This window comes from Vipera berus (genome assembly GCF_964194415.1).
Source record: "Vipera berus genome assembly, chromosome: 3".
Classification (NCBI taxonomy): domain Eukaryota; kingdom Metazoa; phylum Chordata; class Lepidosauria; order Squamata; family Viperidae; genus Vipera; species Vipera berus.
The window spans coordinates 72,090,165-72,111,352 of NC_138204.1; the positions used below are offsets into that span (position 1 = coordinate 72,090,165).

A 21,188-nucleotide genomic window follows, 5' to 3' on the forward strand; every position below is an offset into this window, starting at 1 on the left:
TTTCAAAGTGAAAATAGAATTTATAATTTTAGTAATAAGTATTTTCTAAATATATCAAAATATACCTTAAATGTTATCTGGCCTTCTCTAAACAACAAATAGGATATATCTTTACAGGAGAGGAACATGAAACACAATACCATTAATTGTATCTATAAAAGTGCATTTGTAGAATGTTCAATCTTCGCAGTTTCTTTTGACTAAATTTCAAATTACTGTACCAAAGAAGTATAATAATGAGGGCTGAACAGAGGGAATTCAGCTTCTGATTCCCAAAAAGCTTTTACCATGTACAAATGGCACAGATGATGAAATTTTAAAGTGTATAATCCCAGGAGAAATGAATTAATTTGGTTGCTAGATAAATTTCAGGTTTGTTGGCCAGACTCAGAGCAATAGAAATGGAACAGCAGCTTTGTGAAAATCAAAAAATCAGCTTTATAAATAGGCTGGCTTTAATTTAACATATTTTTAAAACTGAAAATCAGTACTCGAGAGCAGGGGTCCCCGGGTCATAGGCTGATACCGGTCCGTGGTCTGTTAGGAACTGGGCCACATGGCTGGAGGTGTGTGGCGGGTGAGCATTGTGCAGGATCTAGATTGCATATTTTTAGGGTTATTGGCCTCCGCCTGGTTTTAAAATTGCTCCAACCTTAACCTTTTGCCAGTCACTAGGAATCTTGTATGTTCCAAACATTCCTTAAAACGTTTCTAGAAGCCTAATAATCTCCAAAGACAGAAAAAGTTGACAATTGGATGTGGAACAGGTTACAGGTGGACCTTCTGACAGTGCTGGACAAGTAGCTATGACTGGTCCTTGTATTGTACTTTATGGTCGCAGAGTCCCATGGTCATACAATAGTATTTGCAACCTTCCTACCAGCAAAGTCAATGGGGAAGCCAGCAGAAGGTCATAAATGGCAACTACAGAACGTCCTCATTTAACAAACTGCAGTGATTCGCTTGACAATGACAACTGGGACTGCTGGAATTAGTGAGGTTAAGCAGCATGATCATGTGATGTCTCTTGACTAGTTTGCCTAGTGAAGCAGCTCCGATCCCAATTGCAGTTGTCAACTGAGGACTGCTATATTAAGAGTTCAGTTTGAGAATTCATAAAATAACACATTGTTTCTCACAAGCAATCTCATCTTTTTTTGATAAAGTGAGTACTACAGTTGATCACAGTACTGTCAATGATCTAGCATACCTTAGCATCAGTAATAAATTCAGAAAGAATTCCAATCAAATTCTACCAGAGAACATAAAAAGTAGATTGGCCTACACTGTTATTAGATAAACAAGGACCTGAATTAAAAAAACCATATTGAAAAACATTAACATTAATAGATCCTGTGCTGTTCAACATATTATGAATGACTTGATGATAATCCCACCATTTTTATATATAATTCAAAGTGATGATCAGATTGGCAAGGTGTAGCAAGTAAAAAAACGGGAGGGTCAAGACTCAGGAGAATGTTGACAACTTTAAATGTTGGAAAAAACCAGCAAAATGAATTGCAGCAGAAAAATAATACATTTCACATTTAACAAGGAAAAATATCTAAACAGAAAGGATCTGGATGCTGAAGAATCGCAAGTTGAATATTAACAAATAATCCGATGCAGTTGCAAAAAAGACATTCTAGGCTTTAGCTATAGATGTATGATGTCAAAGTAGTGCAATGATGTTCTTCTCTATTTGGTATAACAGAGTTGGAAGGGGTCCTGGAGGTCTTCTAGTCCAACCCCCTACTCAAGCAGGAGACCCTATATCATTTCAAACAAATGGTGGTCCAATCGTTTCTTTAAAACCTCCAGGGTTGGAGGACCCACAACTGGAGGCAAGCCATTTCACTGATTATTTGTCTTAACTGTTAGGAAATTTCTCCTTATTTCTAGGATGGTTCTCTCCTTGATTAGTTTCCATCCATTGCTTCTTGTTCTGCCTTCAGGTACTTTGGAGAATAAGTTGACTCCCTCTTCTTTGTGGTGTTTGGTCAGGCAGCATTGGTAATATTACAGCCAGTTTGGGTGTCAGATTTTAGGAAGGACACTGTGTATTCATAGACAAACAACGAAAATTATAAGACCTCCAGAAGGCTTACAAGGAATTGCTAAAAGACGCAAACTTTCTGCAGGAAATTATTTAGAGCCTTGGTGGAGCAGTGGGCTAATGCCTCCCTAAGTAACACCAGCTGCCTGCAATTAGTGCAGGTTCGCATCCCACCAGGCTCAAGGTTGACTCAGCCTTCCATCCTTCCGAGGTAGGTAAAATGAGGACCCAGATTGTTGGGGGCAATAAGCTGACTTTGTAATAATGCCGCTTGGGGGGGGGGGGCGAAAGCCCTAATAAGCAGGCATATACATAGAATGAAGGCTATTGCTAAGCACATTGATTTGTGCTTAGAGTGTAAGCCGCCCTGAGTCTTCGGAGAAGGGCGGGATATAAATGGGATTAAAATAAAATAAATAAATATTTAGAGAAAGGTTGGATGGTCACTGTTAAATATTTTATAATAGTAAATTCCTGCAATGATCGCTGAGAGTTGGACTAGATCAAGGGTGGGCAACTATGGCAACTTTAAGACCTGTGGACTTCAACTCCCAGAATTCCTGAGACACCATGCTCAGTCAGGGTAGCTTTTTATCTGAAGAGAAAGCAACAGACAGACTATACAATTTCTTGAATTGGATTGGACAAGAAACAACTCCATTGGAATTCAATAGTCATAAATTCTTGTTTCTGTAGTCTCAGCAGTTGGCATCTGGTCTCTAAAGACCTTGATTTATGTCTTGATGCCTCTTTTCTTTCAGCTTTTGTGGCTGGATTTCCTGGCTTTTGACTGGCTGTTTCCTGACTTTATCTATGATCCTTTTTCCCCCCTTACTAAAAAGATCTTGACACAGTTTATCACTCTGGGCAGGGCAGCTGGTAGACCTTCCCTTAGCTTATCAAACATCACAGAACTATACTGTTAAAAATAAAGTACAGGCAGTCCTTGACTTACAACAGTTCGTTTAGTGACTGTTCGAAGTTACACCTCTGAAAAAAGGAACATATAACCATTTTTCACACTTACGACCATTGCAGCAGCACCCCCATGGTCACGTGATTTACACTAGATGCTTGACAAATGGATATTTATGACAGTTGCACTGTCCAGGGGAGGTCATGTGATCCCCTTTTATGGCCTTCTGAGAAGCAACATCAATGGGGAAGCCAGATTCACTTAACAACCGTATTAACAACTGCAGTGATTCACTTAACAAATGTGGCAAGAAAAGACGTCAAATGGGACAAAACTCACTTAACAAATTTCTCACTTAGCAACATAAATTTTGGGCTCAATTGTGATCCTAAGTTGAGGACTACCTATATAGATGATAAATAAGAATTTCTTTTTGGCTAACTCATTGCACTCAGGTTGGGGATAACTAATGGTGACTTAGTCACAGTAACTACAGATCTGAAGGTAGATTTGCTGGACTTTGCATCCAATAGTTCACAAAAAGTTGCTGGGAGTCAGGCAGCATAAAAATTTATATCATTCTTTATTATGATAAAGAGTCACTCTTGGATCCTTCCCCTATTGCTACTGAAGAACGTAGTGACGGCTTTCCGGCAAAGAGTACAGGATATTGATAGTTGATGTTATCTATTATAGATAATGGATTGATGCAATGATTCTGATTTGTGGAACTTCCTATATTTTTCTTCCATTTACATAACCACTCACCTCACATTTATGACATTGTGCCTTATAAGTGCTCACTAGTAACTGGTAACCAGGAGACCATGAGTTCTAATCCCCCTGTCAGGAAAGACAGTTGGGTGATCTTGGGCCAGTCATTCTCTCTCAGCCCAATTCACCTCACAGGTTGTTATTGTGGGGGACAATAGGAGGGAGTATTAGACATGTTCACCACCTTGTGTTGTTTATAAAAATAATAAAGGTGGGATATAAATAATGTAGCACTAGAGTATGCTCCAGGACAATATCTGAGTTTACTATAATTGAAAACAAATGTTATATTAAATAAACAGATAAGAATAAATTATAGCATCCATTATACACTCCCACTATGCCATCATCTCACACTATGAGCGCGGCATTTAATTAAGTGGTGGTATACTCATCTTTATGTGGTCTAATCATAAAAATTAAAAGATTGCAATCAACAACAATGCACTGAAAATTGAGGATTTTATTGAAAAACTGACCAGTAAAATGTCCTTGTGAAAGTGGTATACTGTTAACAGCCTTTTTGTACATCTTAGTCCGCCTCTAATAAGGAGGAAGTATCCATGTTAAGTTATAATATAGTTGTCATATATTCAGTTTGAAAAGCAAACAGCATCATTTGGTCTTTATTCTAAGTGGTAGAACCAAAAATCCTTAGTGAAGGTGAGTTTAGATTAGACAAAGAACATGAAATGTAACAACAACAAAAATGCCATTGTTACCACAATTACAAACTGTCAAGGAAAAACTGCAGCATTATAGAAAGTTTGTTAATAATATTTAAATATAATTATCTTTAATAAAGTCAAAAGTATGGAACTTTCAATATATTATGCTTCAGCTTAAGATGGGCTTCCCAGCATTGGATTATATCCCCAGGTGCACTATTTGCTAGGTATACATGAATTGCAATGACTGAAAAACCAACTGCTTGGAAAAAGTCTTATTCTTTTTTGTTATAAATTAAAGCCATTATTTGGAAGACCAGTAAGACTGAGCTTGATTAAGGAAGCATTTGAGTTCTTTCCAAAGATCCTCAGCTAAAAACTGACAGAACACTTTGCTAGTTTTTAAGAGAACCTCAAGGAAATTTCAGATGTTTCTCAAACAAAGATTTAACACAAGACTGCATGTTTCCAAATTATTCGTAACAAGAGATGTGCAGGAAGAGATTACTCTGGAAAACTACAATGTTTTGTTTCAGAATATGATAGGCAGTTTTCCAAAATAAATTGTTCAAACCAAAAGCAGTTTGAGGTGTTTTGGGAGGGTGATCTGATATTTAAACTGCAGTTTAGTTTGGAGAACTTATTCATGGGAATTGCCTAAGTGCTTTTTCTCAAACAAAACATTCTGGACTTCTCTGGAATGGTTCATTCCCAGATCAACAAATTTTGCACATTCCTACTCAGAATACTAATACGTTTCCCAATTAACATTCCTTTTCGGGCCTAAAAATATGCAAATGGATCATCCTTTAACTCGACTAATTGTACTACCTTTATAATAAATTTTGCATATTTTATGTGAACTTTTTCCCCTTAATAAAATTATAACTAAACCCCAAATTCTTCAAAATTATTCAGGAATAGTCTTGACCTCAAAAATTTGTCATTCTGAGTAGTGGATGCAACCAACGCAAGATATTTGGTACAAAACAATTCTCTAAAGCAGCGTTTCCCAACCTTAGGAACTTGAAGATGCGTGGACTTCAACTCCCAGAATTCCCCAGCCAGCATAGCTGGCTGGGGAATTCTGGGAGTTGAAGTCCACGCATCTTCAAGTTCCTAAGGTTGGGAAACGCTGCTCTAAAGTACTGTATTAGATGGTACAAACAAAAATCAAAATAGATCCTCTAAAGGGCCTAATTGTCAAACGCTAATCTATGCTTGTTCATTAATGTTTATTATTAATCTAAAATCTTAATGCTAAGATTCTGAATGCAGTCTTTTCTCTAGATTTAGGAACAACATTGCAAACAGCTCTCTTTACAGGAACATTTTTTTCCATTTCATTTAAAGTCAATGTATACATGTGCCTTACTAATGCATGTGTAAATCAAATTCCCCAAAATTTTGAACCGGAAGCTCAATGAAAGCAAAGAGAGCTGCATGCATAAGCACTTGAATGCAATCAGATCAATTGCAATGGACACTGATTTTTTTCCAATGAAAATTTGTTACTGGAACTAAATAAATTGTCATTATATCTATACATCTTTAATAAGGGTTGTGATACAATATAAACCAGAATTTGAAAAATCTGTTGAAGCCACTAAGGGGCTGTTATCTCTTTTCTTCAGTGCAAACAAGCTAAAAATTGAGGTCATTCTTCTGTCCTCAGAGGTTGACCAGCAACTACCAAAGTAAAGCTCTTTTCCCCATTCAGATCTTACTAGACTATAAATTATTAGACTGGACAAAAGACTTCACTAAATTGGATCCCAGATTACGGTTAAACCTAATGAAATCAGTCTTTGTTCATTGATTTCAACAGGTATCTTTGTATTTCCCACGGGATTAAATTCGGACCTGACCCAGTTTTTAACCAATCTGGAAATATTTATGTATTATTCTGTGCTGGGCTGAGATACTTAAGCAATTTTTTTATATACAACTCAATGAAAGATAACTTTGGCATTATTAACCTGATAATTTCAGATACAGGAGATGACCATTATCAAGTTCCTACCATTTGGAGGGAGATACAGCCATCCAATCAAATTCATACTGTCCATCATTCCCGTGGGGGGAAAAAAAACTAGTACTGTACATTTCTATTCAGCATATACTTTTTAGGAGACTCCCACAAGACGGATAACACAAAGGACACAGTCCAATGACAAAGGAGACTTCCACTCAAGCAGCAGCAGGACTTCATTCTCCTCATCCTCTGAATAAATTGTAGGGAATTTCCAACTTCCAGAGCAAAGCTGGAGGGCACAGAAATTGCAGACTCTGAGAAAAATCACATTTCTCTGCCAAGTTATTTTGTGGGCAGGTGGCACTAACTGGATGCAACCTATAGTATCAAGCACTTTTAGATTTAAGGTCTCCTCTTTGAATCAACTGAAAGAGGAAATAACAGGTTATTTTTAATTACATTTTATAGGCAGCAGATTGAATCTCTTGTAAAAAGTACTGGAAATATGCATTTCAAAACCAGCATCCTATATAAAGCCCTAACCGTCTTTAAAAATCAAAATTGCCAATCTTGGTTGGTTTAAACTTCTTACAAGTTTGCAGTATTTCTGCAATTAGTCTCAATATTTATTCCCTGGTTTATAATATGAAGCTGCTGTTTTCTTGAGTTGCTTCACTCCATGTGGCCCTGGTGCAAAGCTATAACTTTAATTAGTTCTGTACCTTTTTTCTTGACAGGGTTGCTGTGGCTTATGAGTTTGTTTTACCTCAGAAAGCCTCATTTCACATTTTAAGATATTGCCAGCACTGGGTGTTACCTGACATGTGGTTTTCTGCATGTCTGAAAGTGCCTTAAGAACTTTCCAGACCAAAAAAAGAAAAAAAAAGACTAGACCGCACAAAGAATATTCTGAAAGTATTTACATTTCTGTACAAATACACATTACTGGAAGCCAAATCTCGCAATACAAATGAATGTAGGTATCACGTCTGAGACAGTAGAGCAAAAACACTAGGTTATATTCCTGTTGTGGCTGGAACCATATAATAATCCTAATTTTTAGAAGTCAATTTGAAGAAAAAAGCCAAAAGTTACTCTTATTGAAGCTATCCAGATTGGAAACACCCGATGGCATTTTTGTACATTTTTCTTAAATTACCGCAGCTTACTTTCTTAGTCTACTTCATTCTACTAGATTTTTTTTCCGTGGGAGAAAGCAAAGCTTCACCTTTGAGACTGTTATAATCTAACTGCTATTATTCATTCTTCCCAAATGCTGCAGAGCATAAATACAAATTTGGTATGCTTGTTGAGTCGCTTATGTACATTTGAATAGCCCAAATAAATGTCAAGGAAGAATCTCCAATAAATACTGCAAGAACATTTCCAGCCATCTTGAAAAGATCTTCATGAAAATGTTAGGAGACGATCTTCAGCGGAGAAAATCAACAGTTTGGGGAAAATACAGATAGCACCACAATGAGTTGCACTAAGGTGCTAAAGGAGGTACCTTATTCCCTGCAGAGTGAATGTTCTAGTACTGAAATGTATTGCAATAACTAAAAGCAACGGTTTACAAAAGGTTAGCTTTTGGCTTATTTATCTACAGAACAGTAATTCCTTCTTCTAAATGCTCAGATGTTGTTCAATTTGCTGAATGTGACAGGATTTATAACATATGAAAACAAACCTCGAAGGAAGGTTATCTCGACTCCACGAGCATTTAAAAGGGCTAATACCCTGGTAAGACATTTTAGTGTTTATGCAAATGGTCCAAGAGTGCTGTTTATTATCAAGGGGAAAAAAATCTATAAACAAATTATAGTCTTCATGGGATTTATGAATGTACCATGGGGGGGAAGGGGCAGAGGTTTGTGTGTGTGAGGTGCCAGATTACCATGCTTGCAAGTCGAGATGTATAAATGAAGGTGATACATCAGGAGACCTGCTGTCCTTGAGACACCAGATGGATGCTCGCTATATATTACAATAGATAAAATTCACTCTGTGTTCCCTTTCTGAATTCATTTAAATAAGTTTTATCTTTTCAGTTTTCCCAACTTTCAGACATCGGTCTTAAGCTATCCGCGTCCTTCGTTTTTTTCTTGTTGTCTGAGGCATGCTGGTATTCTTTATTCACTGCTAACTGTCCAGTTACATTTAGAGATCAGGAAAGCGGCTGGGGTCCTCTTTGTAGTCATCAGGAATTGTGAAAATTGATTCATCAAATTCATCATAGCGAAACTCCTGAAAAGTCACAGTGGCTGTGATTGTTGGAAACACAGGAATATCTGGGAAGAAAGGAACAGAAGCATTAATAGGTCAGGGATGAGGTTCTCCTCTCTTTAACAAGATGCCTTCCGATTATTTCCATGATAGTCTCCTCACAGGTAGCTCTGCTGCAATTCCAAGGACTTTTTGGTAAAAAAAAATTATAAAGGATGGTTTAGAGGAACGTTGTGACTGATGGCCAGTGAGATGCCTTAATGGACCACCCCTATATTCATTGTTTGTCAACCCTAAGAAAACTGAGGGGTCCTTGGTGCTCTCTGAGATTGCTTGTTTTCTTGCAAAAGTTTCATTACCCTAACTAGGAAACATCATCACTGCTGTTTGCTGTCAGTTTATATTCTGGTGTCTTGCCTGTCTGGGTGGGTGGGGGCAGCCTCAACCCAATACAGCACAACCAACACAAACCCTAAAAAGATTTACACTGCCGTACATCAAGAATATTTCAGAAACTGCAAACAGACTACTACAACTACATGGAATCAGCATAGCACACAAGACAACTAAAGCCCTTTAAAATATCCTAAGCAAACCAAAAGACCCAGCAACCCCAGAAGGAAAAAAAACAAACAAAACAGAAGTCATCTACAACATACAGTGTAAGAACTGCAACAACCACTACGCAGGACAAACAGGCAGAAGACTGGCAGAACGCATCCATGAACAACAACTGGCAGTCAGAAGGCATGATGAAATTTTTTTAATTTCACAACATACAGACAGATTTAACCCTAGCTTCAATTGGGAAGCCGTGCGTAAATAGCTGCTTTGTTTTAGACACCCAGCCCCACGCTTCTGCTGGGAACGTTTCCATTTTCATCCATCGCTTAATGAATCCATCACTCGTAGGTTGATGGGAGATTTTGCAGGTATTCAAAGTGTGGGGAAGGGACGCGGTGGCTCAGTGGGTTAGGACGCTGAGCTTGTCGATCAGAAGGTCGGCAGTTTGGCGGGTCGAATCCCGAGTGCCGCGTAACAGAGTGAGCACCTGCTACTCGTCCCAGCTTCTGCCAACCTAGCAGTTCGAAAGCACATAAAAATGCAAGTAGAAAAAGAGGGACCACTACGGTGGGAAGGTAACAGCGTTCCGTGCGCCTTTGGCGTCTAGTCATGCCGGCCACATGACCATGGAGATGTCCTTGGACAAGCGCTGGCTCTTTGGGTTTGAAACGGAGATGAGCACCGGCCCCTAGAGTTGGAAACGACTAGCACGCATGTGCGGGGGAACCTTTACCTTTACCTTTACCTTTACCTCAATTGGGAAAATTGGCATATACATAGAATGAAGGCTACTGCTAAGCTTGTAAGCCGCCCTGAGTCTTTGGAGAAGGGCGGGATATAAATGTAATAAAAATTTAAATTTAAAAATTTTAAAATGTGACAAAAATCCAAAAATACCAGAGAATTTCTAGACGCCTGGCACTCAGACAAATCAGCCACCAATAGACACATAGACATTAACAACATCTATAGACTATGCAAAAGAGACAATCAACCAGCCCAAGAGAAAAAGATTCCCAGCATCTCTCCACCAGTAATCAGCATTCAGATCAGCATAGATTAACTCCAAAGTTAACTTCAGACCAACAACCAAGTAAGCAATACCCCAATCATGAAACTGCTAAAGAGCCATTAGTAAACAGCCCAACCAAAGAATCCCTAAGACTTCACCCAGACAGGCAAGACACCAGAATATAAACTGACAGCAAACAGCACTCCTTACCTGCACTGATGATGTTACCTAGTTAGGGTAATGTAATGTTTGCAAGAAAACAAGCAAGCTTAGAGAGCACCCAGGATCCCTCATTTCAATCCTGAGCTACAGATATTCTCTTTCATTGGTACCCAAGAAAGCTGCTGGCAGAGATCACCTACAGGGTATAGCAGTGCCACCAATATGCAGACAATAAGCATCCGTACCTCTCATTTCTATCCATTAATCCAAGGAAATACGAACTAGAGGAAGGTACAATGTATCTGACAATAATTCTGGAATTAATCACAGAAATTCCAAACCAGGCAAAAATAATGTTATTTTTTATTTATTTATTTATTTATTTATTTTAATTCCATTTATATCCCGCCCTTCTCCTAAGACTCAGGGCGGCTTACAAGCTTAGCAGTAGCCTTCATTCTATGTATATGCCTGCTTATTAGGGCTTTCACACACACACACACACCCCAAGCGGCATTATTACAAAGTCAGCTTATTGCCCCCAACAATCTGGGTCCTCATTTTACCTACCTCGGAAGGATGGAAGGCTGAGTCAACCTTGAGCCTGGTGGGATGCGAACCTGCACTAATTGCAGGCAGCTGGTGTTACTTAAGGAGGCATTAGCCCACTGCTCCACCAAGGCTCTTATAGAGGTGGGGGGGAAGTTGCCCTGGAAGGAATAAACATGGGCACGGGGTATAGCCTAGGATGGGATACGTGGAAGCAGACTGCAAATACAAACTGTTGCAAAAGCCACATTTTGATGAGAAGTAGTGTCTGGTTAGACCAGGGGTGTCAAACTCAATTTCATTGAGGGCTGCATCAGCATTGTGGTTGCCCTCAGGGGGCCGGGTGGGCGTGGCTAAAGTGCGTATGGCCTACTGGGTGGGCGTGGCTAAAGTGCGTATGGCCTACTGGGTGGGCGTGGCCAGCTCTACGTCGTTCACATCAAGGGTGCCTATGGGGGCCTGGGCAGGAGTGGGACAGATCTGAGGGTCTCTGGCAGAAGGAGGGTCTCTGGGCCAGGGCCAAGGCAGTGGGGGCCGTTCCCTCACTGTTTCCAGGATGGCTTTGCAGGCTGCATGAAACCACTTCGCGGACCAGATCTGGCCCCCAGGCCTTGTGTTTGACATGTCTGGGTTAGACCATGTCAATGATCCTTTAATTTTCAAGCGTAATTTAAAGTACAGGTGGCAATGTTCCTTCCACACCATTGTGTTTTAAACTATTCATCATCAACAGTTTTAATCAAATGAGACAGAAGTAGAAAATGTATTTTAACTTGGAGTTTAAACAGATGTCCAAGCAGAAGGTTGCGTTAGTTGTATATATCTCTTTATTGTCTTAGCGAAGCATCCATGACAGATTCAGGGAGGGAGGGCAGAGGGAAAGGATTAAACTATAGTACGATGCCAATAATTCTGCCAATTGCCTTCTTCCTCACAAAAGATCCTTTGAAATGCAACCACGCGCTCCATCTTTTGACTAGGCTGGCCCTTCCTGTTCAAGCAAAACTTTTATTTTGGACTATTGCGGATTTCCCATTTGGTACGCTATGAAAAGGAATATTTTATTAGTGCCCAGTTGGAAACTATTGCAGCTCTTGTTCCACCCCCACCCCCCAAGAAGCAATCAAATAATAACTCCTGGTTTCTGATGAAATCCATAGCTCACCTAACTTTACTGGGAAGCCTGGCGGAAGTTTCATCTGCACAAATTCCCGCAGTTTGTTAAAGTGCTTGAAGGGTGCAATTACTTCTAAAACATTCAACAACCTGAAAGAGAACACATGCATGGCAATAGCAATTAACCACGTGATTTAAGCAGTTGAAAAGCGAAGGCATTGTTCTCACCCATTATTGGGCACATTACAATCAGTAACAGGTATTAAAAAAACAACTATTAAGCAAAAGGATATATTCAAAAACAAATGACCAATTATTTAAATAAATTACATATTCATAATGAGTACTGTTCTTATTATAGGATGTGCAGTGTAGCCTCTAATGTGACTTTTTGTAATATGGATATAGAACTTGGGTATCGAATACGGAATTTGATCTCTTGTTATTTAAACAAGCAAGTATTTTAAAAAAACAACATCAACGCAGATGTTGAAAGGTTCAGAAACTAATATGTTCCCAGCGCTTCTCCAGCCTTTCTGATGAAACATCTGGATCTTGCAGATCATGGGACTACAGAGGAGCTACCTCCTTTTCAACTGGTTTATAATTATTATTGAGCTCTTGCTCAACTCTATTTCATGTGCCAGTTACAACCATTCCAGGCCCTGCTCACGGTCGTTTACACCTTGATAACCTCACAAATAGCCTACTACAACTCATTCTATGTGTGGATGTCCGTGAAGACCATCTGTACATTACACCATCTGTACATTACACTGGTTCAGAATCAGCAGCCCAAGAAATTAGGACGTCTCTTGGTTTGTCCTTGTCACATGACTACTTTAAGGGCCCTACTGGTTGCTAGTTGGCTTCCAAATGCAATTCAAAGAGTTGATAAGTCATCTTGAAAGGCCTTGTGGCTTTCGGCTAGACTGCCTGGTCCCAGGGATTTTTACTCATCTAATAGGGAGGGGAGTCCTTTGAATCCCAACTTGAAGGATTGTTACTATCAGGGACCATAAGGGTACACCTTTTCTGTTGCTATCTGACCTTTCAACCAACTTCAAGGCAGCACCAACTCTGCTAGTATTTAGGAAAGCTGCTGTTCTGTACCAGCCTGCTACCGGCCCTGCAGAAAAGGCAACCCTTTTACAAACGGCAAGAGGCTGGAATAACGTCTGCCAAATTTATTACTACAAAAACAAACAAGACACGAACCAAGATACAGGAGCTTTGAAACACTATCTGAGCGGTTGCTTTCAGCAAACCAGCCCTCCCCACACATTCCCTTTTTAGGGCGTGGCTTCTCTCTGCCTCCTTCCGAGAAGCCCCATTGCCTTCCTCTGTTTACTCCTACTTGACTGCCTCCTGCGTCGGGCGTCCTTGAACAGGGCCAGCTGTGGGTCATCTTCATCCACACTGTCAGGCTCACACAGCTGGGTCTCCATGGTGACCAAGTGGGAGGGGCCTGCCTGAGGGCTATCATCAGCAAGATCTTCAACCCCCTCAGCAAGGTCTTCAACACCCCCCTCCTCCTCTGAGTCGTCCGACCCAACTGCCGAACCCACAGGCTGACCCTGAATCACAACAGCTGCTAAAATCTGATCCGGCTGTACTGGAAAGCCTTAGGAAATTCATCGTAGGATGGGCTTCCTACCTTTAGTACTCTTCTGCACGTGAGTGAACATAAGGCATTTCCATCTAAATGAATGGCAGGCAAAGCAAAGCAGCTGACATTAACCCTTCAGCAGAAGAAACTAAGTTAAAATGCCTGGGTTTTGCCAGCGGGACGAACTCTTTGCTTCAAAAATGGAAAAGTCAAGAAAACTCTACAAAGTGACATCACTTTGCACAGGTTTAAACATTCCGGAAACCAATAAACAATATCAGACATTCCCTAAGTGCTACATGGCTTATAGGAATTGATTGATTTGGAAGAGAATGCTTATGACTCATCAAGGGATAAACACAAGCTGAAGCTGAAACTATGTGGAACCCAGGCATTGTACAACAGAACAAAGTGCAACCTCGTGGCATAAAACTTTTCCTTATTCTACGTACTAGAATCCCTGGAATTAAGAACAATATAATCAGGAATGTAACTTCAATGTATCACATTCTTTCACAATCTTTTCTAAGAGCAATTCAGACTTACGATTCAATTCCTAGAGGAAATTCTTGGCTCATGGCTATCGTAGCTTTAAAGGTTTTCTTGCTTTCTTTGCAGACAAGTTCTCTACCCAAATGAGGTGCTCTGATTAAAAGACAAATCAAAATGAAAATCTCCCCACATACAGAAAATGCACAGAGCACCCTGAAACAGATTATTACTGAGCAGGAAACAAGGGGATGGAAATTATTCAATGAGGCTTGGAAGACTCTTTTGAGGCAGGAGGGAATATATACTTCTCTTTTCATTGTTCTTCTGCTCATACACACACGGACATAATTAAACCTAAATGCTTTCAGAACTCCTTATTTTCAGTAAGAAAATAAAGGGCGCAATTAATTTCTTTTAAAAATTAAAAGTATCTTGTTACCCATTTAACTCTAACTGGAAACCATTTCTTGATTATAGTCCAAGATGAGAGCCTTGGTGGAGCAGTGGGCTAATGCCTCCTTAAGTAACACCAGCTGCCTGCAATTAGTGCAGGTTCGCATCCCACCAGGCTCAAGGTTGACTCAGCCTTCCATCCTTCCGAGGTAGGTAAAATGAGGACCCAGATTGTTGGGGGCAATTAAGCTGACTTTGTAATAATGCCGCTTGGGGTGTGTGTGAAAGCCCTAATAAGCAGGCATATACATAGAATGAAGGCTACTGCTAAGCTTGTAAGCCGCCCTGAGTCTTCGGAGAAGGGCGGGATATAAATGGAATTAAAATAAATAAATAAATAAATAAATGTGGATTTGAGCCCCATCTAAAAATGTGGATTTTTCTCTGTACGAAATTTAAATTCCAATAGGTTTTAAAAATGTGAATAGACTTACAGTATCATGGGTAATATTTACTGTAACCCATAGATTCATTTTATGACTCAGATTCTGCCGACTATACTCCTGATATTTATGTTCCACTTACAGCTTAATAATGATTTTCAAGCTTTTAAAATACAATGCATTCAGTATTACCATCAACTGACGATATATGGAAAAATTATATCTATATTTGTACATTCATTGTTTATACATTTGAGTCAAGCTCCTTTAGCCATTCTTTTGTTTCTTTTAAATATTTTGATTATTAAAACAATGAAATATAAAAGAAAAAAGGGTAGAACAGAACAATAACTAAATGTAAATAAAAAGCACTATGGAAACTTTCCAGTGACACATTTTCTCTCTCTCTCTCTCTCTCTCTCTCTCTCTCTCTCTCTCTCTCTCTCTCTCTCTCTCTCTCTCTCTCTCTCTCTCTCTCTCTCTCTCTCTCTCTCTCTCTATAATCCCAGGTTCGAATCTCAGAAGGGTATGGCTGACTGATGAAAACTAATAAGTTTGAAATGCATATCAGTCTCCCTTAATTCTTTGTTAGCAATTTAAAATTTACACAAATATGAGCTGTCACCGGTGTGACTACTGCCTGTCGATGGCCTTCAGGTTAGGCTGACACAGGAAATAAAGATTTGTCCCATGTTTGGGGCCTAGCAAGGTAATCTAAAAATAGTTAACAAGCATTTGACATATATATATATATATATATATATATATATATATATATATATATATATATATATATATATATATATATATATATATATATATATATATATATATATATATATATATATATATATATATATATATATATATATATATATATATATATATATATATATATATATATATATATATATATATATACACACACACACATATACATATACATACATACATACATACATATACATACATATATATATATATATATATATATATACATATATATATATATATATATATATATATATATATATATATATATATATATATATATATATATATATATATATGTACATATAACACTACAACATTAAGGCTTCTTGCTGGTTTCTGTTCAAATACTTTCATTTGTTGTTTTTTAAATGGTCTCATAACCTTTTTCCTAGAAATCATATTCTAAAACCCAAATTTGCCTTGCACAAAGTGCCGTATGTACAGCAGGTAAAATCTGTTAAGACTTCAGATTTGTTCAGGTACATTGAGAGAGTGGCAACTTTCGGTTGCTCTTTTAAAGAAAACCAAGAGTTATAAATAATTATAGTTATGCAAGCAAAATGTTAGGTAGAAACAACCAATTATCTTTTTTTAAATCTCATCACTCAAAGTCTAGAACAGTATGTATTTTTGGCTCTTAGTAACGTAAAGCACTGCCAGCTGTATGAAGCAGGCAAGATGCACTAGTGAGCTAATACAGAAAAATTATGAAGAACTCCCCCCTTTACTAGTTCATATTGACCTTCCTCATTTGGAAGGTCAGCTGGAAGACTCAAATCCAGGGAGGCTCCACTGGCACTTGCACAACATCTGCCCAACAACTTTTAACATTGATTCCCAATGGAAAGCCAAATGGGTTGCTGAACGCCCAGACATAGGAAGACATAGAAATGACTTCACAAAAAATGGTGAAGGCTTTGAATTACCACGCCAGCAATGGGCATCCTGAATAGGATTTGCACCTCACAGTGTCTGCTAGGACTCTTTCTATAAATGGGGGCGTAGTATCCTCCCCTCAATGTGACTGCAGGGTCCCATGTCAAAGATCACATTGTGATCAGCTCTAAGCTGAGGGCATATATACTGGTCCAGTATCTGTTTTTTTAAAAAATATACATGATGTTGCGCTTCAGTTCTTAGATGGACAAGACATTGGTATTTGAACAAGATCTTTTTAACAGTTATATTTTAATGTATTTGTCTAATCTAGATGAAGTGCTAATATATATTGCTACTCCATGTATGATATGCCATACTCTAAATAAATAAATAGCCATACACATATAAACAGATAATACTCACTTCCCATTTTCTGCAGATATGTATTCCTCCCATGAAATTGTATTAGGGGGTGGTGGGGTAAGAGATTGTCTCCTGACAGGCTTTTAAAAGAAAAGACACAGGAATTTATTCAATAGCTACCACTTTTCTAAAGTACAGACATATCACCTTTCTAACCACAGAGGACAACTCGTCAGTCTGAAATACTGGTCCAGTCTAAACCACCAGAAGCTCAACAAATAATTTCTGGTGGACCAATGTGACACACCTCTTAAAGCAGAAATTTAAGACTAGTTTGTCAATGCTGCATGAAATAACTGTCCAAAGGCCAAGATGAGGAGAAAGGGATGCTTAGAGAATTGCTTGGCCATACTTTAAACCAGGCATGTCAAACTTGTGACGTCACGTGACATCGTGCGACGTATCGCGACTTTTCCCCCATGACCAACAATGGGGTGGGTGCAGTTTCGGAGTGACGCATCCAGCCTGTGGGCCGGCAGTTTGACATGCCCGCTTTAGACTCTCAGCGTTATTTTATTCAAAGACATTTCTTGTATCCATTCATTATAGTATGATATCAATAATATACTTCTAAAAGAAAAAACACACCTTTTCCTCAGAAAAAAATATGAGAGTGATATTATTTTTTTATCTTGCAACTATTTTATTTCATAAGAGATTTTGTACTCCACATCACTGAAGAAGACTTAAGGAGCAGATAAGCCATTACAAACTTGCACTAATCATTTCTGATGCTAACAGAAAAAAATAATTTTCCTCAATGGGATTTGGTATTCTTTCCCCAACAGAATATGACAAACCACTGGACAACTCGCTATATTGGTTTATTACAGTTTGTTGCTCAGGTTTTAGAAACATCATTTATTATTTTATGTGACCAGCATTAAGCCTACTATTCAGCTGTTCTGTAAAAAGCAAATTTTTATTTTTTTTAACTGACCTTGAAGACTATCATTTATAAAAACAGGTACTTGTATAGAATTAACATGGTGGAAAATGACAAACTGTTAACAAGTTACAGTGAAACATTAAAGATGCTAATAATATTATGCTGATATTTAAGTAACTTAGAGGCGTGGAAAAAGTAACACACCTGAGATATATCAGACTATTTGGACAAAACAAATTAAATCTATACAACTAAGGGGATGTCACAGTTCTATGTCAATTGTATCAAATAAACCCTCTTTTAAAAAACACAAAAGAAAAAAGTTTCTCAATTTCAGTGACAATGGAGAATGACAAAATTATCAGTTGCTAAACCGGCATCGAATCCAGTCACAGTTTAGGTCTACCCCCCACCCCCAGGTAGTCTCAAGACATCTGCTTCTCAAAGTCTCTCAGATATCATCCCTGAAACTCAAGAAGTTTCAGAAACATGGTAGCACAAGAAAATGTCAGAATGGAAACTCATCTAGGTAGACCTCATTTAGTGACTGCCTAGTTTAGTCACTTTCTGCAGTGATGAAAAAGTAACTTTTTGACCAACTGGCACATTTATAACCTTTACGGGTATAAAACAAAGGAAAGCTGAAGTAAGAGCCTAAGCACCACAGCGGTTTCATTTAACAATTCCTTTGCTTAAGGACAAAGTTGCTGGTCCCCATTATGTTTGCTAAACAAGAACTACCTATATACAAATGAAAGGAGATTCTTCCCAGAACTTAAGACTGCTGTAATGAATTTTGTGTCCTCCACCAAATATTCAGGATAATATTTCAACTCTGACTTTAAAAAGCTATATACTAAGCATTCCATTTAAGAAAATCTTCAACTATACCTCAAAGTTTTGTTCCATCAAATTTCCACCTTTGCTCAAGCTTTCCATGATAGCCTTATTCCGAAGGATATCCTCTTCGCTGAGATGTTCCCGCCTTTTTCTTGATTCTAAAACAAGCCCATTAACCAGGTAGAAGTCTGCCAAAAAGTTTCCCACCCTTTCCTAAAAATAAATAAATAAAAAAATGAAACGACCTACGGACAGAAGCACACACAGAGTATTTGATTAAGAAGACCAGAGCTGTGAAGCCTCCTATATATTTATATATACTGCCTACCTACTCACTATCTATATCCAAGGTGGGTAAGCTGTTGGTCCAAGGCTACATAAAGTTGCAAATTGTTTTTGTTTTTTTTTCTGGAAGAGCTTCCTCCAAATGTGCAAATGTGCTGCTGAAATCTGGAGACACGAGTACCAAAGATTAGCATCTTGTCTGATTTACATCATTGGTACACTTGCTACAGCTTCCACCTTTCCAAAACATGAAGCTTGTATCTCAGCCATGAAAAGGCTGCCTGCCCTGGTCGACTGTTTTCTCCTCAAGTTCTCGTCTTCCAGTTTCACTGGAGGCAGCCTCTCTTAACCTTTTAAGACCTTCCCACTTCAGAGATTAAACAAGGGAGCCATAATAGTCCCAGGTGAGTTCGTCTTCTTTGCCTTAGTGCCCCATTGCTATAAAATAGATGGTAATTTTAAAATAATAATAAAAAAATAAGCTTACTGTTTTATCTTCTCGGAAAAGCCATCCTGTTTGGGCACGTGTGAAGGTGATTGATTTGGTTGATAATGTTGCTGAATAAATATCACTACTCATCAAAATATCAACTTCTTCCTCAGTTTCCATCTCTGATTCCTAGCAAAGTATAAAATTGAATAGTATTAAAGGAAACAAAACATTTAAACATAAGCATTTTCTTCTCTAATCAAATTTGTATTTAATAACTGTCTCCCAATAATTATTCTTAACGATGTAATTTATCCACTGCTAGGAGATATGCTCCATGCCTTCTGTTGATATAATTTATTACATCTCCAAGGACTTCTGGGCGATAATTAACCAACAAAACTCTTAACAAAAATCATTTTGAAAAAACAAAACAAAACAGCAGCAACAAATTCAAAAGGGAGCAAATACTGTTTCACAGGGCTATACCTTGTGCATTTTAAACCTAGGCTTTTCCATTTGTTTTGGGGTTTAAAGCCATGCTAAAATAACGTACGTTGTCCGAATACACAGCACCTGCAAATGGCTTTGATACACTATGGCCTACCTCATGATGTATTCGCTGGTAAACCTTTTGTTCGTTGTCTAAAACTACAAAGGATTCAGAGGGTGCAGCATCACCATTGAAAATGAAGCTTAAGTCCCCCCGTTGGCACTTCATGTCAGTAAAATCTATGAGGGTTGTATCAAGCCTGCAGAAATATTCCAAAATGAGAACGGAGAGAGAGAGAGAGAGACCTTTATACTGTTTATTATAGACACTTATAGACACTTTCAGTTAAACAGAACGCATTATTGGATTCTCTCTGAGCTTGGTTTTTTATTGTTTTTTGCAGATGTTTTACTATTCAGCTAGACAACACCACCAGAGAAAGGGAAGTATACACATACATCTATATACACACAAATATATATATATATATATATATATATATATATATATATATATATATATATATATATATATATATATATATATATATATATATATATATATATATATATATATAGAGAGAGAGAGAGAGAGAGAGAGAGAGAGAGAGAGACATAAATGTATATATGTGTGTGTGTGTATGTATATGTATATATATATATATATATATATGTATATATATATATATATATATATATATATATATATATATATATATATATATATATATATATATATATATATATATATATGTATGTATGTATGTTTTACTATTCAGCTAGACAACACCACCAGAGAAAGGGAAGTATACACACACATATATACACATACATATACACAAACATATATACAGTGGGACAAAAAAGTATTTAGTCAGCCACCAATTGTGCAAGTTCTCCCACTTAAAAAGATGAGAGAGGCCTGTAATTTTCATCATAGGTATACCTCAACTATGAGAGACAAAATGGGGGGAAAGAATCCAGGAAATCACATTGTAGGATTTCTAACGAATTTATTTGCAAATTATGGTGGAAAATAAATATTTGGTCAATAACAAAAGTTCATCTCAATACTTTGTTATATACCCTTTGTTGGCAATGACAAGAGGTCAAACGTTTTCTGTAAGTCTTCACAAGGTTTGCACACACTGTTGCTGGTATTTTGGCCCATTCCTCCATGCAGATCTCCTCTAGAGCAGTGATGTTTTGGGGCTGTCG

General features: G+C 38.0%; 1 protein-coding gene across 1 annotated transcript in view; it reads right to left on the bottom strand.

Annotated features, from left to right (window-relative positions):
* Positions 1 to 5,561: 5,561 nt before the first annotated feature.
* The window catches only part of ANKRD13C (ankyrin repeat domain 13C), a 29,830-nt gene continuing 14,203 nt past the window's right edge, over positions 5,562 to 21,188 (bottom strand). Inside the window, exons 7-13 of the mRNA XM_081324654.1 lie at positions 20,086 to 20,230; positions 19,536 to 19,667; positions 18,815 to 18,976; positions 17,035 to 17,114; positions 14,177 to 14,275; positions 12,071 to 12,171; positions 5,562 to 8,683 (exon numbers count right to left, since the gene is read on the bottom strand). Of these exons, the coding sequence (XP_081180780.1) occupies positions 8,553 to 8,683; positions 12,071 to 12,171; positions 14,177 to 14,275; positions 17,035 to 17,114; positions 18,815 to 18,976; positions 19,536 to 19,667; positions 20,086 to 20,230 (850 nt within the window). The 3' untranslated portion in view covers positions 5,562 to 8,552. The remainder of the gene's footprint in view (positions 8,684 to 12,070; positions 12,172 to 14,176; positions 14,276 to 17,034; positions 17,115 to 18,814; positions 18,977 to 19,535; positions 19,668 to 20,085; positions 20,231 to 21,188) is intronic.